Source organism: Petaurus breviceps, unplaced genomic scaffold (genome assembly GCF_028583685.1).
Source record: "Petaurus breviceps papuanus isolate PSGF00001 unplaced genomic scaffold, PetGlider_PUasm1.0 37, whole genome shotgun sequence".
In the NCBI taxonomy this organism is placed as follows: domain Eukaryota; kingdom Metazoa; phylum Chordata; class Mammalia; order Diprotodontia; family Petauridae; genus Petaurus; species Petaurus breviceps.
Window position 1 is genome coordinate 72,673,351 of NW_027186296.1, and position 19,985 is coordinate 72,693,335.

Genomic DNA, 19,985 nt, shown 5'->3' on the forward strand with positions numbered 1-19,985 from the left:
CTATGGTCTAAGAGAAGAAGGAGTTAGAGAAATAAGCAGAGAAAACTAATCTACATATCTAGGTTTCATCTGCCTTTTGAGGCCCAGGCCCACATCTCCAAGTGACTTTTGGACATCTCTGTTTACTGATTTCATGAAATTTAGGAGTAGAGGAGAACTGGGTAAGGTAGAAAGGTCAAGGGGAGGTGTTTTTGTTTTATTATGTTTTTTTTTAGGACTGGGGAAACCTGAGCATGTTTGTAGGCAGATATAAGGAAGCCAATGGAGGAGTCAAGACACATGAAAAAAGAGAAGGGAAGATTGGATGAGTTATGTCTTGGAGGAGGCAGAAAGGCTAAGATCAAGGGCACAGAGTCAGCTAGATTGCTTCTTTCTCTGAGACAGGAGGAAAGGAGAAAGAAATGAGTGATCATACAGAGAAGTTTTGAGAAATAGTTGAGAAAGAGTTTCCATTTCATTTTAAATCTCAGGGAAATAGAGGACTAGGTCATCTGATTTGACACATTTATAGGTGCCTAAGGAGAGAGAAAAGGTTTGCAATAGTTATGACAAAGGGGAAGTGAGATAGGGAACCAATGAGTTGAAAATTGGGATATATTTTAACCTAACTGTACCATATTATATACTAGTCAGCGATTTTAGGGACATTCCCCTATTCAGCTTCCTATCTCCCCCTACTCCTTTCAGGCAAAGATTTTAATAAACTATGAGTGGTTAAAAATGCAAGTAAATGCAAAATCATTTTACTACATGGGGAGAGATCTAGAAGTAGAGATGGCTTATTTAGTATTTTATCTGCCATCTGTTGTTTCTTATTAACATTATAATTATATATATACATATTTACAAAGAAAATATGATATATATCTATTTATCAAAACATCAAGATCCTATCTAGATATCTTGTATGGCTAAAACCCCTTTACTAATACATAGTACTATAGCTTCTCATGGGACATTTTCAGAATTGCATACTAATACTAATTCATTTATATAGCTCTTCACAAATTACTTTCCTTACAACCACCTTGGAGGTAGTAGGTAGTACAATAATTAGTAACCTGGATTTATTGATGAGGAAACTGAAAGGCTCAGGGATAGTCAATGAACCATTACCCAGAGAAACACAGATAGCAAGTGGAAGGATTTGAGACTCAAACCTAGCTCTTCTGATATCAAGCTGAAAGTATCCTCCCTCCACCCCCCACACCATGGTAATGCCTAACATTTTGTTGTCATTTTTCTCTTTGTTGAATTTTCTAGGACTTATATACATATATATATAACAACAGTGTTAAGTAGTTAGATCCTCCAAATCCTCCTCCTTTTTTCTTCCTCTCTCTCTCTCTCTCTTTCTTTCTCCCTCTCTCTCTAACACATATACACACATTCTTTCTGACACACCTGATAAAAAACAAAAATTTTAAATTAATTTCTTAATGGTGGGGTTCCCTTCACGTTCCCTGCCTCCCTGTTTCATGGGCAGACTTGTTCTTAATGTGAGTCCCAATTCCAGATCTATAGTTTGAAGAAACTATTAATTTCTAGACACAATGGATAATAATTAGTCACCCAACAAATATTTATGGAGTTGCTACTATATTTAAAGCTAGGCATTATGGAGAGTACAGATATGTACAATAACATTTCCATTATCCACAAGATGCTTATTATCAAGTTGGGAAGACGACATGAATGCTATACATGTGAAAAGTTAAATAATACAAGAAAAAAATTTAGTCCAATATGCTAAGTGATATCACAAGGCAATTTGTGATTGGTTGCCAAATGAGTAAATGCTACAGGAAATAGAAGCTAGAAGTTGATCAGATTTCTAAAGATAGGAGGATTATTGGCAGTGACAGAAGGGAGTAATATTAATAGAACAATTATTTAAGAATCAATTTAAGAATAAATGAATCTTCATTTTATGCTTAAAGGCTTTCTTATCTTAAAGATGATTTCAGACCTTGGAACACTAAGAAACGTGAACTTGCTCAACATCTGCCTACTGAGAAATCTATATTTCCAGACGACTCAAGTCCTCAAAAGCTACATTCTGGGTCAAACTTTAAACCTTTGAACCTGCTTTCTCATTATGCTATTCCCTTTAATGCTATTACAAGCCATCGCTCATCCTATGTGCCTCACCAGCTAGAACCCAAATTTTTAAGAGCAAAAGAAGTTTACAGGCCAAACAACGAACCTTTTGATGATTTGACAACCCACCGCCATGCCTACAAAGGCCTTTCTGGAGAACCTGCAAAGATCTGTAGACCTGCAATCGCCAAGGCAACAAAAAGTGCTCCATTTGGGGGAAACACAGAATTCCAGGATAATTTTCAGTCGTGGGAAGTTCCGTTGCCCAAGGTTCGAAAGTTAACCGAATATGTTCCCTCAGCAGGTCACATGGAGCAAAGGCACAAAATCCATCAAGATCAAATTTCAACTCACATGACCACAGGGGCTCCCAAAAAGCAAATTTATTCACGTATCACTAAATTTCCTTTTCAAGCAAGAAGCACCACGAAAGATGATTTCAAACTATGGGACAAACCATGTCGCCTAGGAATGATTAAGCCCAGCAATCAGATTCCCAATCCATCTGGGAAGTTTGAAGGCTTGACCACTTCTAGATCTCATTATATACCACATGAGTTAATTCCAACACTGAGTTTCAAACCTGTCCCCATTGTCCGTCACAGCTCTCAACCATTTGATGATACAACAGTGTACTCTACACAGTATACACCAAAGATACAGGAGACATGCCCAGCTAGCTATACTTCCCCTCCAGGATATACATTTGAAAATACCAATTCCCTTGGCCACAAATTATTTCGCAAGGATATTGCTTCAGGGAAGGACTTCTCCCCATTACTTGATAAGGTTTCCAAATAAATGGATTTTATGAGATGCTAGATTTCCTAGGTCTATGAGAATCAATACATTTTAATTAGGGTGATAAAGAGAAAAATCTTTGTGGAAGATTGATCTTATGAAGGATTCATAGTAAAATGTTTGAACTGGATTTTTTTTTTATCTAAGGAAGTTTGAAAATCTGTTAAGAGAGATCAGTATATCTACCGATACAATTACTTCAACAGGTCTATGATCGAACTAGTATAGATATTCCTTCCACCAAAGCTAATCATAACCCCTCCATGCTTTAAGAGACAGTTCTTCATAAGTTGCTATGTTCAAAAAAAAATCATCAATAAGTTACCACCCCTCTGTTAATGAACATTTTAACTTAGCTAGGCTGATCCTTAGAAGACAGGCAAGTCATTGACATGTTTGTACTCATAGACTTTCCAGTGTGGTGACACCTGCCAGGGCTTGTGTTTCACTGGCATAACTTCCAAGAACCCAGGATCAACTATTTAACATCAGGAGGCATTATAAGTAGGGTATTAAAAGAGCCTAATGCAATTAACGTTGGTATTTTTAGCTCATTTGTCTTGACAATGCACCAATAACAATTTTACTATGTGTATTCCCAATGTAACTTATTATTTCTAACACACAGTTTGACAATTGGCCCTCATTCTGTGATCCTATATAATTATGACATTTTTATGTATAAATGAAGTAGTCAAGTGTCCAGCTGTTCAGTCATTAATGTCAATCTGCTTATGAAATATAGTAATTCAGCACACAGCAAATGAAACCCAGATCAAATCTGGCATATAAAGTACAATTCTTAATATAAATTATGCTTTTAGAGACACAAACAGTTCATGTTCATTCATATGCTTATGCTAATTTCTTAAGTATTTTTAATTTTTTTTCCAATACAGGAATATTCCACATAATATTGCCCCAACCAATATCATGTTGCAATAATAACAAATTATAATTTCTATATAGCAGATGCTTAATATTTATCAAGTGACTGGATACAATGTTTTACAATGTACAAAGTATTTTATAACAATCCTGTTAATTATGTGGTATAACTATTATTATTATTCCCATTTTATAGATGAAGATACCAAGGTACAGAAAGGTTAACCACTTATCTGAGGTCACAGCTACTGTACCTTCATATCTTTGCTCAGGCTGTTTCTTAGGCCTGAAATGACCTTCTTTCTCATGTTTGCTTTTTGAACTAACTACCTTTGCATACCCCCACAAAATATCACATCATTCACTGTATATCAGTGTACACTGATGGAACAAATCTGGCAATAACCTTCCCTCCTCAACATTCCCATAATGGTGTTGTGAAATTCTTTCATGCATTATGGGCCATCTGGGTTGAAGTCCTCTTCCTACTAGACTATAATTTCCATGGGTTTAAGGATTATTCTTCATCTACACTTTTTATCTCACTTGGCATCTAGCACAATACCCTGCATCCAAAAGGTGCTAAATAAGTGTTCCTTTTATTGAATGTTGGAGCCAGAGGGACAAACCTAAGTCCACTGATTCCAAAACTGGTGCTCTTGCCATCCTATTGCCTCTCATATTGACAGTATAACCATATCCCACCTCAACATCCCAAATATCTGATCAATGCCAAAATCAACTCAACTTAGTCTTTGCCTCAGATGGCCTCTCCTCTCCTTTCCTTTCCTTTCCCAAGGAGCCTCAGTCCACTCCACTCCACTCCAGCAGCTTAGACTCCACTTAGCTCTCTTTCTATGGATCTCCAGTTTTTGTTCTGTTTTTGTTTCTAAGGGGAAAGAGTGAATAAGTGACATGAAGGTATATAGTGTATCTGAATACCAAAGAATCCTGAATACAGCTTCTGAAATATTGTAGTGTTCATTTTTACCAGAGCTCTATACAATTTTTTTCCAGAGTAATTAATGAAAAGTAACATAACCTAAAGCATAAAATCTGCAGAGGCCACATAAGAAGTGCTTAATTAACGATTTACTCTCTTCACTAGGGCAGGATGAAGTAGGGTGTAATGGACAAGCCTTGGATTCTAGTCTCACATCTAATGCATAGGAGCCATATGACTCTAGACAAGTCATTTAAGATACTGGAGTCTTTGTTTCCTTATCTATAAAATAGAGATACTATTATCAGCCCCAACTACCTCACCAGATTTTTTAAAGAACCAAGTGAAAAAATGGATGAGAAATTATACAATTGCATTTCAAGGATCTCTCCATCACAGCAATACATAGCCCCTATAAACCAGAGCAGGGAGTCTTCAGGAGCAGCAAGAGGCAAACAAATGCCTTAACTGGTGATCGGCCTGTTGGTGGTCAGCCTTTCTTAGGTTACTTAATCTGACTTCTAGATGACAGGCATACAGTACATCGAGAGGCCTATGTATTTTAGCATGACTTATCAGAGTTTGTGTTTTGCTTTACAGACTTTGAGAATTCACAAGTTCAGTTCAATTCAATAAACGTTTATTAAGGCCTGCTGTGAATCAAGTACTGTGCTAAAAGCTGAGGGATACAGAAAGAGGCAAAAGACAGTTCCTTCAAGGAGTTTACAATCTAACAGGGTCACATCTACTCCATAATGGAACTTTAGAGCACCTCTATGTAGGATAAAAGTGTAAGGCTTTAAATCTCTATCTTTATTCCATAGTCATTCAGCTCAATTTAACAGATGCTAAATAAGTACTCCCTACATAATGAATTCGCAGGTCCAAACTTTAAAGACATATGTTAATGTGTTGTTTGCTAGGTGATGAGGGTACAAAGATAAATTTTATATAGACTCTGCTTTCAAGCTGCTTGCAATGTCCTAAGAGAAAATCACAATTATCTGTGTGATTTTGGACAATACATTTAATCTCCCTGGGCACTGGATTTTAGATTATAGGTCTAGAGATAGAAGGGACTTCTAAGTGGTTCAATGGATGTAGTGCCTGGTCTGGAGTCAGGAAGACTCATCTTCCTGAATTCAAATCCTGTCTCAGACACATACTAGCTGTGTGACTCTGGGCAAGTCACTTAACCCTGTTTGCCTCAGTTTCCTCATTTGTAAAATGGGCTGGAGAAAGAATCTCCCAATATTTCTCTGCCAAAAAAAAAAAACAAACCCAAATGGAGTCAGGAAGAGTCAGGCAGGACTGAAATGTAACAGAGCTAGCTAGTTGGTCTAACTTCCTTGTTTTATAGATGATGAAATCGAGGCCAGAGGTAAGTGATGTGGCCAGAGTTATACAGGTGGTGTCACTGGTAGAATTTGTATTTAGGCCTTCAGACTTCAAACTAGTATTCTTTCCATGGTGCCTCACTTCTTCCACAATGGCCCCCTATTGCTGCAAAACATCTTTTGTTATCTGTAAAATGAAGAGTTTGGGCTAGTAGCAGATTTATAAGATCCCAGTTCTAAATGTATGATTCAGTGAATTGTGGAACAAAGGAGTGTAAGACAGATGCAAGGGGAAAGTCCAGGAAAAGGACTAAGGAATCTGCTGAGGGAGAGATTACTTTGACTTGGGGTGAGGAATGTGTTCCTTCCTGTTTTCTTATCTTTAAGATGGGGGTTGGTAATGTTGTCTGCTTTCTATCTACTTTTAAAGTACATCACAAAGATTGTAGAGCAAAGATCCAAGTTTTTCTTGATTTTCCAAAAAGGATGCTGCTAAGCACAGAATGGAGAGAATGCTTTTGCCTTCCAGAAATCCAAAAAGTTGCTTAAGAGGGAGTATGGGAGACTAAGCAGTGAAAGAAATCTTCATGATACTGTTTGCTGAAGACAAAGTGAAGCGTGATGAATTGAGCCATTGAAAGTGTGTAGGACTTGGATCCACAGGGAGACCTGGGTTTGTATCATGCCTCTTAACTCCAACTAGCTGTGTGACCATGTGTGAGAGTCTCTGTATCTCATATAACTGTAAAAATAAGGATGATATCTGTCACACTTAGCACATAGTGTCATTATGAAGCTCAAGTGAAAAATAATGTTGCAAGATTTCTGTGATAATCTTAATGGCTGGTATAGCAATGTCAGTTGTTATGGTTATGATTGTTATGAAAAATTATAAAAGATGTATCAACAAAAACTAATTGCTCAAAGTCTTTAGGGTACTTGGGGAGGTAGAGTTAGATGTTCTGATTGGACTGGTGGGAGTTCCCAGGTTCCCCCATATGTAACAACAGTAGCCAGATGTGATATACAGTCATAGTGACAGGCTCAGTCTTAAAATCTAGGATTATGCCTATACATCATCTTCCTCCCACTCTCTGATCTCTCCTCCAGTTTAGCAATAAAATATATACTACAAAAAAAGGAAAGGAAAAGGATTCTTCTAGTAAACAGAGTAGCAAGAAACTGGTAGTAGATAATATTTCCATAATTTCCTATAGAAATATGAAAGTTACTGAAAATATTTTTTCTTTGAGTATGTTTAATATGGAATGAATTTTAGCTTCCTTTTATTGTACCTAGATTAAATCTATGTTAAATGTGGATCACTTGGAGCTTGGAATGAATTAGTCACATAATTTTTAGATAAAAAACTTGCTATTAAATCACGATTAATCTTTCTAACATGAATTTGAATTTGTATACATGATTGTAAAATTATAACTGGCACTTAAAACTTCATCTCTATGTAGTATCACATGATCAAAGAATAAAAAAGGACTCATACTTCATTTTTTCCCTAAAAAATAAATCTCATTTTTGGGGAAAATGACGTCAAGTAACTGACTATATATTTGAGGTAAGTAGCCTTATCTCTTTTCTATATGAATTCTGCCTATGTAAGTCAATTCTAGTTATTTTTTCCATTTTGAGGTCTGGAGATGTCATGGGTAATCTGGTAATGCATCTCTTTTTGAATGTTTTGTATGACACATTTAACAGCCAAGAGAACAGAAGGGAGACCTCTTTTTTAAGGTTCCTTCAACTTTACTTTTATCAATAAGGTTTCATTAATGTATGTACTTGGTGTGCACAGACTGTTTTAATTTCTCATATGGGAAAATCATGGACAAAGACCAAATGAGAAGATATGGATAGATTGCCATCTGTATTGAAAAAAGGAATACCCAACATGGATGAGATGAGAGATGCATTGATATACGGAAGCATGTCAGTGTTAATTTCATAAAACTGTATTTTCAGGGATGCGTTTTAACAAAGGAGGATAGGAATGGAGAATCATGCTCAAATTGAATAAAAGGATTATCTTCAACATAAGAAGTGGTTTTAAAAAAAGTAGTTTTTAAAAAGCACTACTGGAAATGATGTCTATGAAAGACATTATGTAAAATGTCACAGAAATGAATCCATATATCATTGTATAATGGTCCAACAACTGGGAAATCAGGAGAAATGGGTTCTAATTCAGCTAACTCTTCCATTGACTTTTGGTGTTATGGTGGACAAGTTGCTTTGCCTTTTCTTACTTAAAATAAAAGGTTGGACTAGATAATTTCTAAGATCTCTTTTTGCTTATCACTCAGAGTATTTCTCGCCATCATTAACAGACCTTATAAAATGGTAAGATAATGTCAGGAAGTGTGTGTCTCAACTCCAAGGGCTTTAGATCTCTCCAATTTAACAAAATAATCCTTTATTCTATTTTAACAGAATTCAGTGTTAAGTGCCCTTATGGCCTGGATAATCATTGATGAAGTATATGCATTTTTGGAAGCCTACTTAAACTATAATATTATCTTCCCATGTTCAGTATACAATAGGAATAGCCTTCCCAAAATGAGTGACAACCGGTTTTATGTGCAGCAATTCTTTAATGCATGGTTATAATAGAGCCATAATGCACCTAGTTACAAAGAAGACATGACAATAATTGAGCCATTCCTAGGACATGGCAAATGGGGTCATTACTCTGACCCTAGGCATTGGAGTATTTCTTTTTTTTTCTCTTCCCCTCTCCCAACAAGAGACAACAAATGTAATTAGCCAAAAGAAGATGGCTCCCCTAGTTTGGACAAAAGGTATCCTGAGGCTTACATCCATATATAGATATAGACATAGACATATCTATATATGTGTATGTATGTCTATATGTGTGTGTGCGTGTGTGTGACTTTCCTCATCTTCCATATTGTTAAGGCCCTACCTTCCTTCCACATGTCCTACCCTCAACCCAGGTTGTATGGTATCTGTAAGTCCTTTTTACCACTTCCCAACTGCATTGGATATTCATTTTAATACCATTTCACCAGTATTAAAGATGCTTTGGATGGATGGGGGAGGTAGAGAGTTGGAGGCACACATTATGATTTGCTCTAGGATTGCCCTTCCCCCACTGGAGAATCTTGGGCCCTGAACACCACCATAGGGATGGCTTGGATATTCCCAAACAGAGAGGCCACAAGAGAAACCACAAAAAGAAATGCTTTCCATAAATGATGGTGCAGCTGAATAACCAAAGTCAATTTTATTTCTGAATTACTGAAGCGGTTTTTATGAAAGATATATAGTGAACACTTCTTGTTACTGTAACAGTAGTCAATACACTACACAGGTATGTCATTTTGATGGTAATAAACACAGTTTCCTTATTGCAAGAATATACTCAACCCAACCCAAAGGGTATGATAGAAAACAAGAAATGCTTAATGTTAACTCTTAAAGTTTAAATACAAATATGAAGTAATTTAATATGAATTCTTGGTAATAAGAAAAATATATGTTCCATAATCTTTATTACACACTGTACAAAACAAAATATTGCACTTTAAGAATCATACAATAAATATATACAAAAGTTATCTTACAAATGTTCTTTGTCCTTTTAATTTAAAAACCTGTTTCAACAGTCAAGACCCATTACTGATTAAAAAAAAAAAAGCTTGTCATCTGGAGTATCCTCTCCCACACAGCCCCCAAATGCTGTGCCTTCTAAGCCCTTGGGATACAGTAGTGCTCATCTCAGTTTCAGTGATGCTAAGAATTATGGCCTAGGAGACCTGTGGCTTTCCAAATTACAATGTGCCAACTCTGGACTACTCCTCTCCTTAGAAATCAAAAGCCAAAATGTACGTTCCCCTGTTGGGCACTGAGGCAAGAAACAGTGAGATGTGCTTCCTCCTCTGATTTCATCATTGCTACAAATGAGTAAAATAACGTATGTAAACAGAACAGTTGTGGTATCTTCCTCAGACTTCCAGGACTGCCAGATGCTGAATCCTTAACTCTTTTTTCTCCCCTCAACACCCCCCCCCTTTTTTTTTTGGTCAACCAGGCTTAGAATTGGCAATACATATAGGAAGGTGGTAGTTCTCTACCATCCCTTTTGATGTTAGGATTAGAATTTATAATGTACAAGCTTGAGTTCCTTTTTTGAGTGATGGAAGCTCAATGTGTATGAAAATAATCAATGGCTTCACTATTAAGATTCCTGTTTAGAACACCACTTCCTTATTATTTTGATTCAGGATTGGAAAAAAATATAAAATGCCAAGGAATGATATTTGACACAGATGGGGCCAGATAAAGCTTAGATTACCTATCTGGTCATGTGCAAGAGAATAGTGCTTATCAAAGTGTCATTCACAGCTCTTCTTTCTAAGGAAGTGTTGAATCTAATTCAAAGTCAGTAGAAAAGCAGAACTTCCCTCTGATCATATTTCAATCTGATTGGAAGAGGATAGGAACCAAGCCAAGCAGCACCTCCTCTGATTAAAAAAAAAATACAGATTTCTGCAGTGGAAAATGGCAAGACTGTCAAGAATGCTCTTTCCCATTTGGAACATAAACACTGGTTAGGGATGTGAGATGCTTTCCCACAATGTGAATCCAGCCATCAGCCAATCTTGAGAAAACTTGTCCTGAGAGTTTGCCTCATAGTTCAATCTTAAAGCCAGCTATGAAAAATACAATCAATGACACAACCACCACCATAACAGTGACTGGCCAGAGCATCTGAAATTTCAGTACCTTGTAAATTCCAAAAAACACTAAAAATATGAAGATGAGAAACAGTCATCAGTTGCTGCACTTCCCAAGTCTTCAGGATGTATTAATCTACTATGATTTCCTACAAATCACAGGAAGTGAGCAGTATTTGATGTACTGGTGATAATAGTGTTTTTCCAATTACAATCTTGTGACAAGGGCCTATTCAGTTCAATGGATTATGTGCTATGGTATTTTAAATTCTGGAACAACAACAACAAAAATCTTAAGTGTTAAAAGTTCACCATGGAAATGTTGATCAAGAAAAAAAAACCCAAAAACTATGGAAAAAATTCCACTCTATAAAATTCTAACTGGTGTTTCTGCATCAACATCCATTTTACTTTTAAGCCTTTAGTCTTACATTGAATACATACTTTGGAACCAGCTACATGCAAAGAACTTCCTCCTCCTCTTCATAGCAGCACCATGAACTCTGCACAGAGCTATGCTTCTTGACAAGACTGGCAACACCTTTGTTTGTAGAGGTCTATCGAGCACAAGTTTAGATGTTTTACAAATGTACAGTAGTGAGTTGTGTCCTTGCATTCTCCTTCTGCAAAAATAACAATTGATTAATTAACCGGATTAAAATTTTATTTTATTTTGGGCTCATCAGTACCAGGAATTCCCAATGTAGAAGCTCTCTTCAGGGATGCAGACTGACAACAAATAATTTACAGTCTTAATTGTCTGGGAAACCTAGAGGCTAATTTGACCTACTTAGGTTCAATAGTTAGTATGTGTCAGAGAAACGAAAGGCTTAAAACATAGGTCTTCTACTATCTATTGTCTCTCAATGGGAAACATTTTCAAGAAAATGTCTTCATTTTAATTAAAGGTATTAATAGGAAATGCACAATGGATAGGGAGCTAGATTTGAATCCAGAGAAACCCAGGTTCAAATTCTGCCTCTGATACAATCTAATTGTGACCCTGGACAAGTCATAATTTCTCAGTGTTCTAGGCAACTCTCTCAAACCAAACTTATTATTAAATAATAAGTGCATAATTAATGAATAAGCCAGAAATTTTAAAACTTTAGTTTTGAGGGGTTATATTTCTACAAACCTTTCAACTAACTAGTCAATACAGAATAAATACAATTAAACTCTCTAATTTCAAGTCCATATGGTGGTCATTGGTACTTTAAAGTACTGATGAAGTACTTTACCTCTGCAGTGACCTGAATTCCAGGCCTCTTTTCGTTAAAAAAGATTATGTTTAATGGCCACATCTTACTTCTTTGGTTGCTGCACAGAACAATTATTTATGCTGGCACTGGCAGTGATCTCTTCAAAGCGGAAGCACCTTCTCATTGCTAGGAATGGAGGTTTTTGGAAAGCCTGGCCTTTGTTGGGTAGTAAAACCAAACACCACAGAATAACACCAGTCATGCTAGTGAACCAGAGGTGCCTCGAGGGTTTATGCAGGATTTTTTCCTCCAAAGAGTTTGAAGTCTTGACCTGGAGCCAAAATAGTCAATTCTCCTCTTTAAGTTTTAATAGAGAGGAAACAACAAGTAAATCAATAGATTGATAAAAGATACCCAAAAAAGTAGATGGATGGTAGCCTTAGAGGGGAGCAGCTTTAAGATATATTATACTTTATCCTGGGAGTCCCTCATGCAGAGAAAAAGCACTACTTTCTATCAAGCCACTCAAATCATCTTCAACCCCCAAAGCCAGCTACTTTAATAACCATAGAGTAGCAAGTAGGATTCAAACCCAGAATGACAATGATAAGTTGAGTGCCCATCACACTCACTATACCATGCTAAGAAGCACCATAAAAAGTACTTAAAATGGGTACATACTACTGCAGGAAGTGACATTGCAATGCTTCCAGGTCACTGGTCTCTGTCTAGAACCACAGTGATGAACCGCTACAGGTCGGCTACTTTTTCGGTGTATGCATTCCACTTTCCGGGACTGAAACCCATTGCCACAGACTGCCGTGCAGGGTCTCCAAGGGCCAGTACGCCAATATACATCACATGGTTCAGAGGAACAATTTCTCCTCTGGTTGGATCTAGAGGGGAAAAACGTAGGAGAATTAGGGAGATTTGGTGAAGAAGGAAGAGTAAGCACTTTCTAGAATACCGTTTTACCTTAAAACTACTTAGTAATCCAGACACTTAACTGCCCCCACCAATTTTTTTTTTTTAAGTTGCGATAATTAGGATAGGAATTCAACTGACATTTGCCTTGGTGCTGCCTATGAAAAAATAAGCATTCAGTAAGGAAATGAAATTTTCAGGTGAGTGTTTTCTGTATTGAAGGAAGCAAAATTTTGTTTTCAAATACCTTGCATTTACCATATTCTCCCCAATTCACCTCCAGCTTCCTCAGATAAAGCAATAACATGATGGAGTTGGGTAAAGGGGCAGGAGGAGAATCTAATCTAACAAAAATATTAAAGATTCAAAGAAAGAAGAGGTGGAGGGAGGTTAAGGAGAGCAAAACAAAGTAGGCTTAATGAATGATGGGGTGCTTGGGATCTATGTTTGTAAAATCTATTTGTAAACTCAATTTGTAATACCAATTTGTAACATCAGTAATGATGGGGTGCTTGGGATCTATATCTGTAACAGCAATTTGTAAAACTTTGTAACATCAGTCTGTAACCAGTTTGTAAAATCACACTCCATTCCTCCCCCCCCCCCCCCCCTCACTCTACCAGTCTCAGAGCAACTCTGCCCCTTCCCCCTATCCGCACTCTGCCTAAGCAACAACTTGTGACTCCTTTGTTCGTGCTTAATCTCCTCATGTCTCCTCCAGTCTGGCCCAAATCTCATCTCCAAGTTAAACTCCTCAAACTTTTATCTATGCACTGAAGTCACAAGTTCCTCTCAGTCAGCCCTAACTTTTATCCATGCACTGAAGTCCCTTACATCTGTCCCTCAGGTCAGCCCTGACAATGGCAGCCCCGCTGTAAAGCATATAATAAACTTTTTCAACTCTGACTCCAAGTAAGGCTGAGCTGAATTCTTTCCAGACTGAATTGCAGGTTCTGGTCTTAGATAAGATCTGAGTTCCTGCTGAACCTATTGGGAGCCATCCCTCATCAATGAACACCTTGGAAGTGGACATCAACTGCACTCATGTCAAGGTAGGGATTGGGGATGGAGAGCAACCATTTTCTGCCCAGTCTAGTGCAAATGTCAGAATGAGGCATGGAGACCTCCAATTGTAAAGGGAAATGGATTATTGCCTAGGGATCTAGGGGAGTCAAAAGCAGGGTTCCAGATACAAGAAGTAAGGAAGAGGGCTGAAGATTTGCTCTAAAGAGGTAAAAAAGACCTCTACTCTCTTCTATACTGGCTTCCATGAGACTACACTATTGAAAGAAATTATTATACTATCATATTAATTATTAATCATGATCCATCCTTTATTTCTTCTATTCTTGGTAAAAGCCCAACTCCAGTTAAGGTCAGTCTCTGAAGGGCATGGATGATTGATGAGATTGCTGCTAGCCCCCAAGAAATGCTCTTGTTAATTTTGGGTGGGACTTGTAGCGCCAATGCAACATTCACTTCCAATTCCCATTACCATTACAGGACTCCACCCAATGATGAATCTGAGAGAAATTGTTATTAATTATCAATGATATGGGGAGATCCAGAGTTCTCCCCATTTTCGAAAGTCTTCCTTTCAAAAACTCAGTCTCTGAAGGCTGAATTAACTGTCTCTTCAATCGTGGTCAGACCTCACCCAACCTTACAAAGTATTTATTCTAAGGTGGGGAAGCCCTTTGTGTTCTACAGGAGTTCTGATGGGGATAAATTCTTTGAATAGATTGCCCTAGGTGGGGGCGATTTACAAGTAAATGACAAAAATCAAAGTTTATTAGAATAGGTCCAGTTCCTCATCATAATATTCATTCCAATCCCAGCTGGTTGCCACCCTCAGGAACCCCTGTCTTCCTAGGGGTGAGTCCACAGCCATGACTGTCTTTGGCATTTGAGAGTGCCACTGACCTCTTTTATTAATAAAATGATTAATTACCCAGAAATTATGTCTCTCAGCCTTTTTAAAAGTCACAATTACTAATTTCTGTTTATTTAGTGTATAAACAGAATCCAGTCTGGTTGAGTCCTTACCCTGACAGAAGGAACCTCTGTCCTTGATCTCTTCCATTAGAGTTTAGGGTGACCCAGTTTGTGAAGGAGAAAACTAGCCAGAGAGGGTTGGATGGAGATGGCTTTCCCTTGCCCAGATTGCTGAGACTCACGATCAAGCCATGTTCTCAGCATGAGGAGTCAAAGACTTTTAGCCAACTTTATTAAATGTCCACCAATCAACGTTAATTTCCACTTGTTAGGGAAAGAGATTTCAGAAGAGATTTAAGGCATTTCAAGGTCTCCCTTGGAGTCTTTGGCTACTGAGAGAAATCATCATCTTTGTTAGCAATCCCATTCATTCCCTTAGTTTCATCCATCACCCTTTCATGTGGATGGATTATACATCTCTCTCTTCAGTCCCAATGTCTCTTTTGTTCTCTAGCCCTGTCTCTCATTTCCACCTTCACCTGAATAAAATCTCAAACTAAAATCATATGAGTGTCCTTTACCTCAGATCAACTTTTGTTTTTTCTAACTCTCAGTAATACCAATACAGTCAATCAAAATATATTAAGTTCTTACTATATTCCAGACACTGGGCTGGGCTAGTTGATGAAAATACCAATATAATAATAATAAATTCCTGCATGTAAGTGCTAAAGATTGTTAAGAGATCGAGCTACCGTATTTTCCAGAAACACTGGACCCAGAGCACGCAGGAGTCCTGAATGTGTCAAGGACAAACATTCCCTCTTCTTAAACCGACATAATTTGCATCCCAAATTGGACTCTTTGTGTGTCCTTGGGAGTCAAGACAGGCACCAGTCTGTGCTTGTGCCTATTGGGACCCTTGCAGATAAGGAGACCATCATATCTTCATGGTCTAGCAGTTCCCAAGAACTTGGATTTTGCCATGGCCTTGCTCCTCCCCTTTGAGAGGGGTTTTGTCCTCTTTGCACCTTTCCCCCTCCCATGCCACACCTCTTTAGGTAGAGATTTCGGTATCTCCTCTTTCCTTAGTCCTGCTTTTATAAAAATGCATTTTTATGTATGGGTTGTAAACTCTTTGAGTTCCACATGTTTGTTCATTTCTTTTGTAACAAACCTATTTTTCATGTCAGTTTTGTGAAACTGTGATTGCCTGTTGACAAAGGAGCTTAAATCTAAAAAAGGAGTCAACATAAATAAATAAGAATGTACAAATCAGTGGAGTAGATCAGTACTGTGGAACTAAAATAGAAATGGATCCCTGTGGAACCCATGTTGACCTAGAAAGCCACAAAATAACTATCTATGCTGAATGGTATTTTTATTTATTTTGTTAACATTTCCCAATTACATTTTAATCTGGCTCAGGCCCTACTCAGGAGTTTTGTGTATGGCTTAGCTACCTCTGAAGTAGAAAGAGGGTAGCCTTAGAGGCTCTCGAAGCTTTGAGGCTTACTAGAAGTTACCATGTAGATGTTTTTACAAATAGAAAGGGTATTTTTTCATATCTATTCTTGGGTGAAAAATATAATGACCCCCTTTTAAGCACTGTAGTCAACTTCATGTTCCCATTACTTTTTCTTTTAAGGAAAAGAGGTAGTGTGGTGCAAGGAAAGAAAACTGGCCCTGCATCCAGAGGGCTGGAATCCAAATCCTGTGATTTGACCTCCTACTTGTGTGACCCAGGGCCAACTGTTTCTCTTTCATTTCTGAATCTCTGATGCTGTTAACAAAAATTTAGACACATAGTGTAGTTATAAATAAATGTTACTTAAGATGACTTCCTGGGTTATTAGATCTTATTTTATTTATTTATTTTTTCTTTCTTTTTCTTTTTTTTTTTTGGAGGGCAATTGGGGTTAAGTGACTTGCCCAAGTTTACCCGGCTAGTTTTTGTGTTAAGTGTCTTGGGCTGGATTTTAACTCAGGTCCTCCTGACTCCAGGGCCGGTGATCTATTCACTGCGCCACCTAGCCAGCCGCCCCATCTTCTTTTAAATATACACACATGCATACATATATGTATGTGCACATACCCACACATACGTAACCACATTTCTCCTTGAACTAATTTGTGGCATCTAAGTGACTCATTTCTGAGTGATAATTATGTGTTCATAAAACTAGCTGATATCTGTATAGCGCTTTACAATTTTCCACATACTTTACATATATTATCTTGCTTGAGCCTCATCACAACCCTATAAGATAGGTCCTAGAGATATTATTATCCCCATATTATCAGTAAGGAAACTGAAGGTCAGAGAAGGTTTATTAGGTGATCTCATCAGTCAATCAATAAACATTCACTAAGTGCCTACTATGTTTCAGGAATTGTGCTTATCACTGAGAATACAAAAAAACAGTTTCTGCCTTTAAGGAACTTACACTCTAATAAGGGAGAAAACAAGCAAACAGATGTGTACAAACAAGCTATATCCAGGGAAAATAGGAAATAATTAACTGAAGGAAAGAAGGCACTAGAATTAAGAGGGGCTGGGAAAGGCTTCCTATAGAAAATGGAATTTTAGTTGGATTTTAAAATGGTTTGAGTGATATCTTTTGATGCATGTGTAAACTGGATATAAGTGGGGCAGAATTGCATGAAGTCACTGGCCTCACTTTCTCCTCCAGAGTCATCACAGTCCTGTGGCTAGAGAATCAACATGACTCGTGATGGCTTGAGATGCAGTGGATGACCTTGGCATCTCTGATGTCTAACCAAGTTCTAAGCACCCCACAGTGCCTGCTTCAGTTGCCTTCATGACCATTGGAACAAACTGTTCTCATCCACCCATTCCACCAGGGAAAGTTTTCACATGCTTGGCACACACACCCCTCTAACTTACTGACAGTTTTGAGACCCCTCAGTTACCCTCAATCTGGTTTAGCCCTTCTACTGAAATGGTTTACTGGGGTGTGGCTGCCACACATGCTACAGCTTCTGGGAGCTACAGCTGACAGTTAGGTGGAACAGGTAGATGGACACCAAAGGTGGAAAGCAGCCCTGAAAAGGGCCCAGCATTACTTGCACCAGAGGTACTAGTCTTCCCTGAACACACCCTCCCCCCAAGAATTTTAGTTAGGACTTGAAGGAAGCCAGGGAAGAGAACAGGCAGAGAAGAGAAGTGATATGGAAGAGCCTGGTACTGAGAGAGGGCATATCTTGTTTGAGGAACAGTAAGAAGGCTACAGTCACTGGATAGAAAAAGATATGTGCTGGGGAGGACAGTGAAAGAAGACAGAAAGGTGGGGAGGGGAGTAGTTATGAAGGGCTTTGAATACCAAATAAAGGATTTTGCATTTGATCCTGGAGAAAATAGGGAGTCACTGCAGTTTAGTGAGTGTGTGTGTGTGTGTGTGTGTGTGTGTGTGTGCGTGCACATTGGGGGAAGGGGGAGTGACATGGGTTCATCACTTCCCATGGGATCAATTATTTCTATGCAGATAACTCCCAGATCTATATATCTAGCTCTATTTTCTTTGCTGAGCTATAGTCATGCACCGCCAACTGACTCTTAGACATCTTGATTGCATGTTCCACAGGCATCTCAAGCTCAGTATGACCAAAACAGAACTTAATTTTTTTCCCTTCAAACCCTCCTTCTTCCAATCTTCCCTCTTACTTGAGGGTACCACCATCCTCCCAGTCACCTAGGCCCAAGACCTTTGCTTACATGACTCCTCACTCTTACTCATCCTGTCTATTGTTTAATCTCATCATTTCTACTTTTTATACATCTCCTTCCCCCCCATTCACAAAGTCACAGCCCAGTTTCAGGCTTTTGTCATCTCTTGCCTGGACTACAATCATAGTGTTCTAATTGGTCTCCCTGTCTGTTACTCACTCAGCTTCTAAAGCATGTCATGCTCCAGCTCCGTGGGTGGCTCAATTGAGCTCTAGTGGCTTGGGATTCAATACAGCTCTTCCTAGCCTGAGCCCTTCCCACCGTTCCAGTCTTCCTATAACTTACTCCCCTCCATGCACTCTGTGATCTCAGTCCCTTGACCAACCTGCTGCTCCTCAAACATGGCTCTCTGCCTTGTCTCCATGCCTTCATATTCTTGTTCCTTCTCAGGCCTAGAACACTCTGCACCTTCACCTCTCTCTGCCTCTTAGTTTCCTAGACTTCAAGACTCACCTCAAATCCGAACGTTCCTAGGAGGCTTTTCTGCTCCTTCCCAGCTACTAATTAATGCCTTTCCCTTTCAGATTGCCTTCATCTATTCTATATGTGTCTTGTATGCCCCTAATTACTTCATATTGTCTCCCAACTGGGATATGAGCTTTGAGTGCTTAGTGCAGTGTCTGTCCTATAGTAAGAGCATAATAAGAACTTTTAAAAAATAATTAATTTCAGGGTGGCCAGGTAGCACAGCAAGTAAGAGCACTGGCCCCAGTGTCAGGATGACCTGGGGATCAAATCTGGCTCAGATACTTAGCACCACACCCAGAAATAACTGGCTGTGTAACCTTGAGCAAGTTACTTAACCCCAACTGCTTAAAAAAACATTAATTTTATTTTTAATTTATGGAATAAAACAAGCATTTCCATAGCATAGTATAACAATAAAGATGATTGCACATGAAGCTGCAAACCTATTATGTACAACTTACTTCTAAATATATAATAATGTTATCATGTAAATTTCTTTTTTCCCCTCCCCCCCCAGAGATGGCAACCACAAATGGCTAAACACAAATACATCATATATATATAATTCTATACATAATTCTATTTATCAGTTCTTTTGCTGGATGCTGATAGATAGCATTTTCCTTCTTATGACCTTTGTAGTTAATCTGGGTATTTATAATAGTTAAAATGACTTATTCACTCAAAGTTGTTGTTAAAACAATGTTGTTACTGTATACTACATTCTCTTGGTTCTGCTCATTTCACTCTTCATTATTCCATGCAAGTCTATCCATCTTTTTCTAAGATCATCAAGCTTATCATTTCTTATAGCACAAGAGTATTCCACCATGATCATATACCACAACTTGTTCAGGCTGTTGACTTACTGCCTGGTGAAAACTATTATCTATAATTGAAAGCTCTATTAACAAAAGACCATTT

General features: G+C 38.1%; 2 protein-coding genes across 6 annotated transcripts in view; one reads left to right on the forward strand and one right to left on the reverse strand.

Moving 5' to 3' along the window:
* The window catches only part of SAXO2 (stabilizer of axonemal microtubules 2), a 31,763-nt gene extending 22,591 nt beyond the window's left edge, over positions 1 to 9,172 (forward strand). For both annotated transcript variants that reach the window (XM_069098700.1, XM_069098701.1), the window contains exon 4: positions 1,958 to 9,172. In XM_069098700.1, the coding sequence (XP_068954801.1) occupies positions 1,958 to 2,901 (944 nt within the window). In that variant the 3' untranslated portion in view covers positions 2,902 to 9,172. The remainder of the gene's footprint in view (positions 1 to 1,957) is intronic.
* Positions 9,173 to 9,306: 134 nt separating this feature from the next.
* The window catches only part of ADAMTSL3 (ADAMTS like 3), a 567,766-nt gene continuing 557,087 nt past the window's right edge, over positions 9,307 to 19,985 (reverse strand). For all 4 annotated transcript variants that reach the window (XM_069098697.1, XM_069098694.1, XM_069098696.1 and 1 more), the window contains exons 29-30: positions 12,668 to 12,882; positions 9,307 to 11,407 (exon numbers count right to left, since the gene is read on the reverse strand). In XM_069098697.1, the coding sequence (XP_068954798.1) occupies positions 11,298 to 11,407; positions 12,668 to 12,882 (325 nt within the window). In that variant the 3' untranslated portion in view covers positions 9,307 to 11,297. The remainder of the gene's footprint in view (positions 11,408 to 12,667; positions 12,883 to 19,985) is intronic.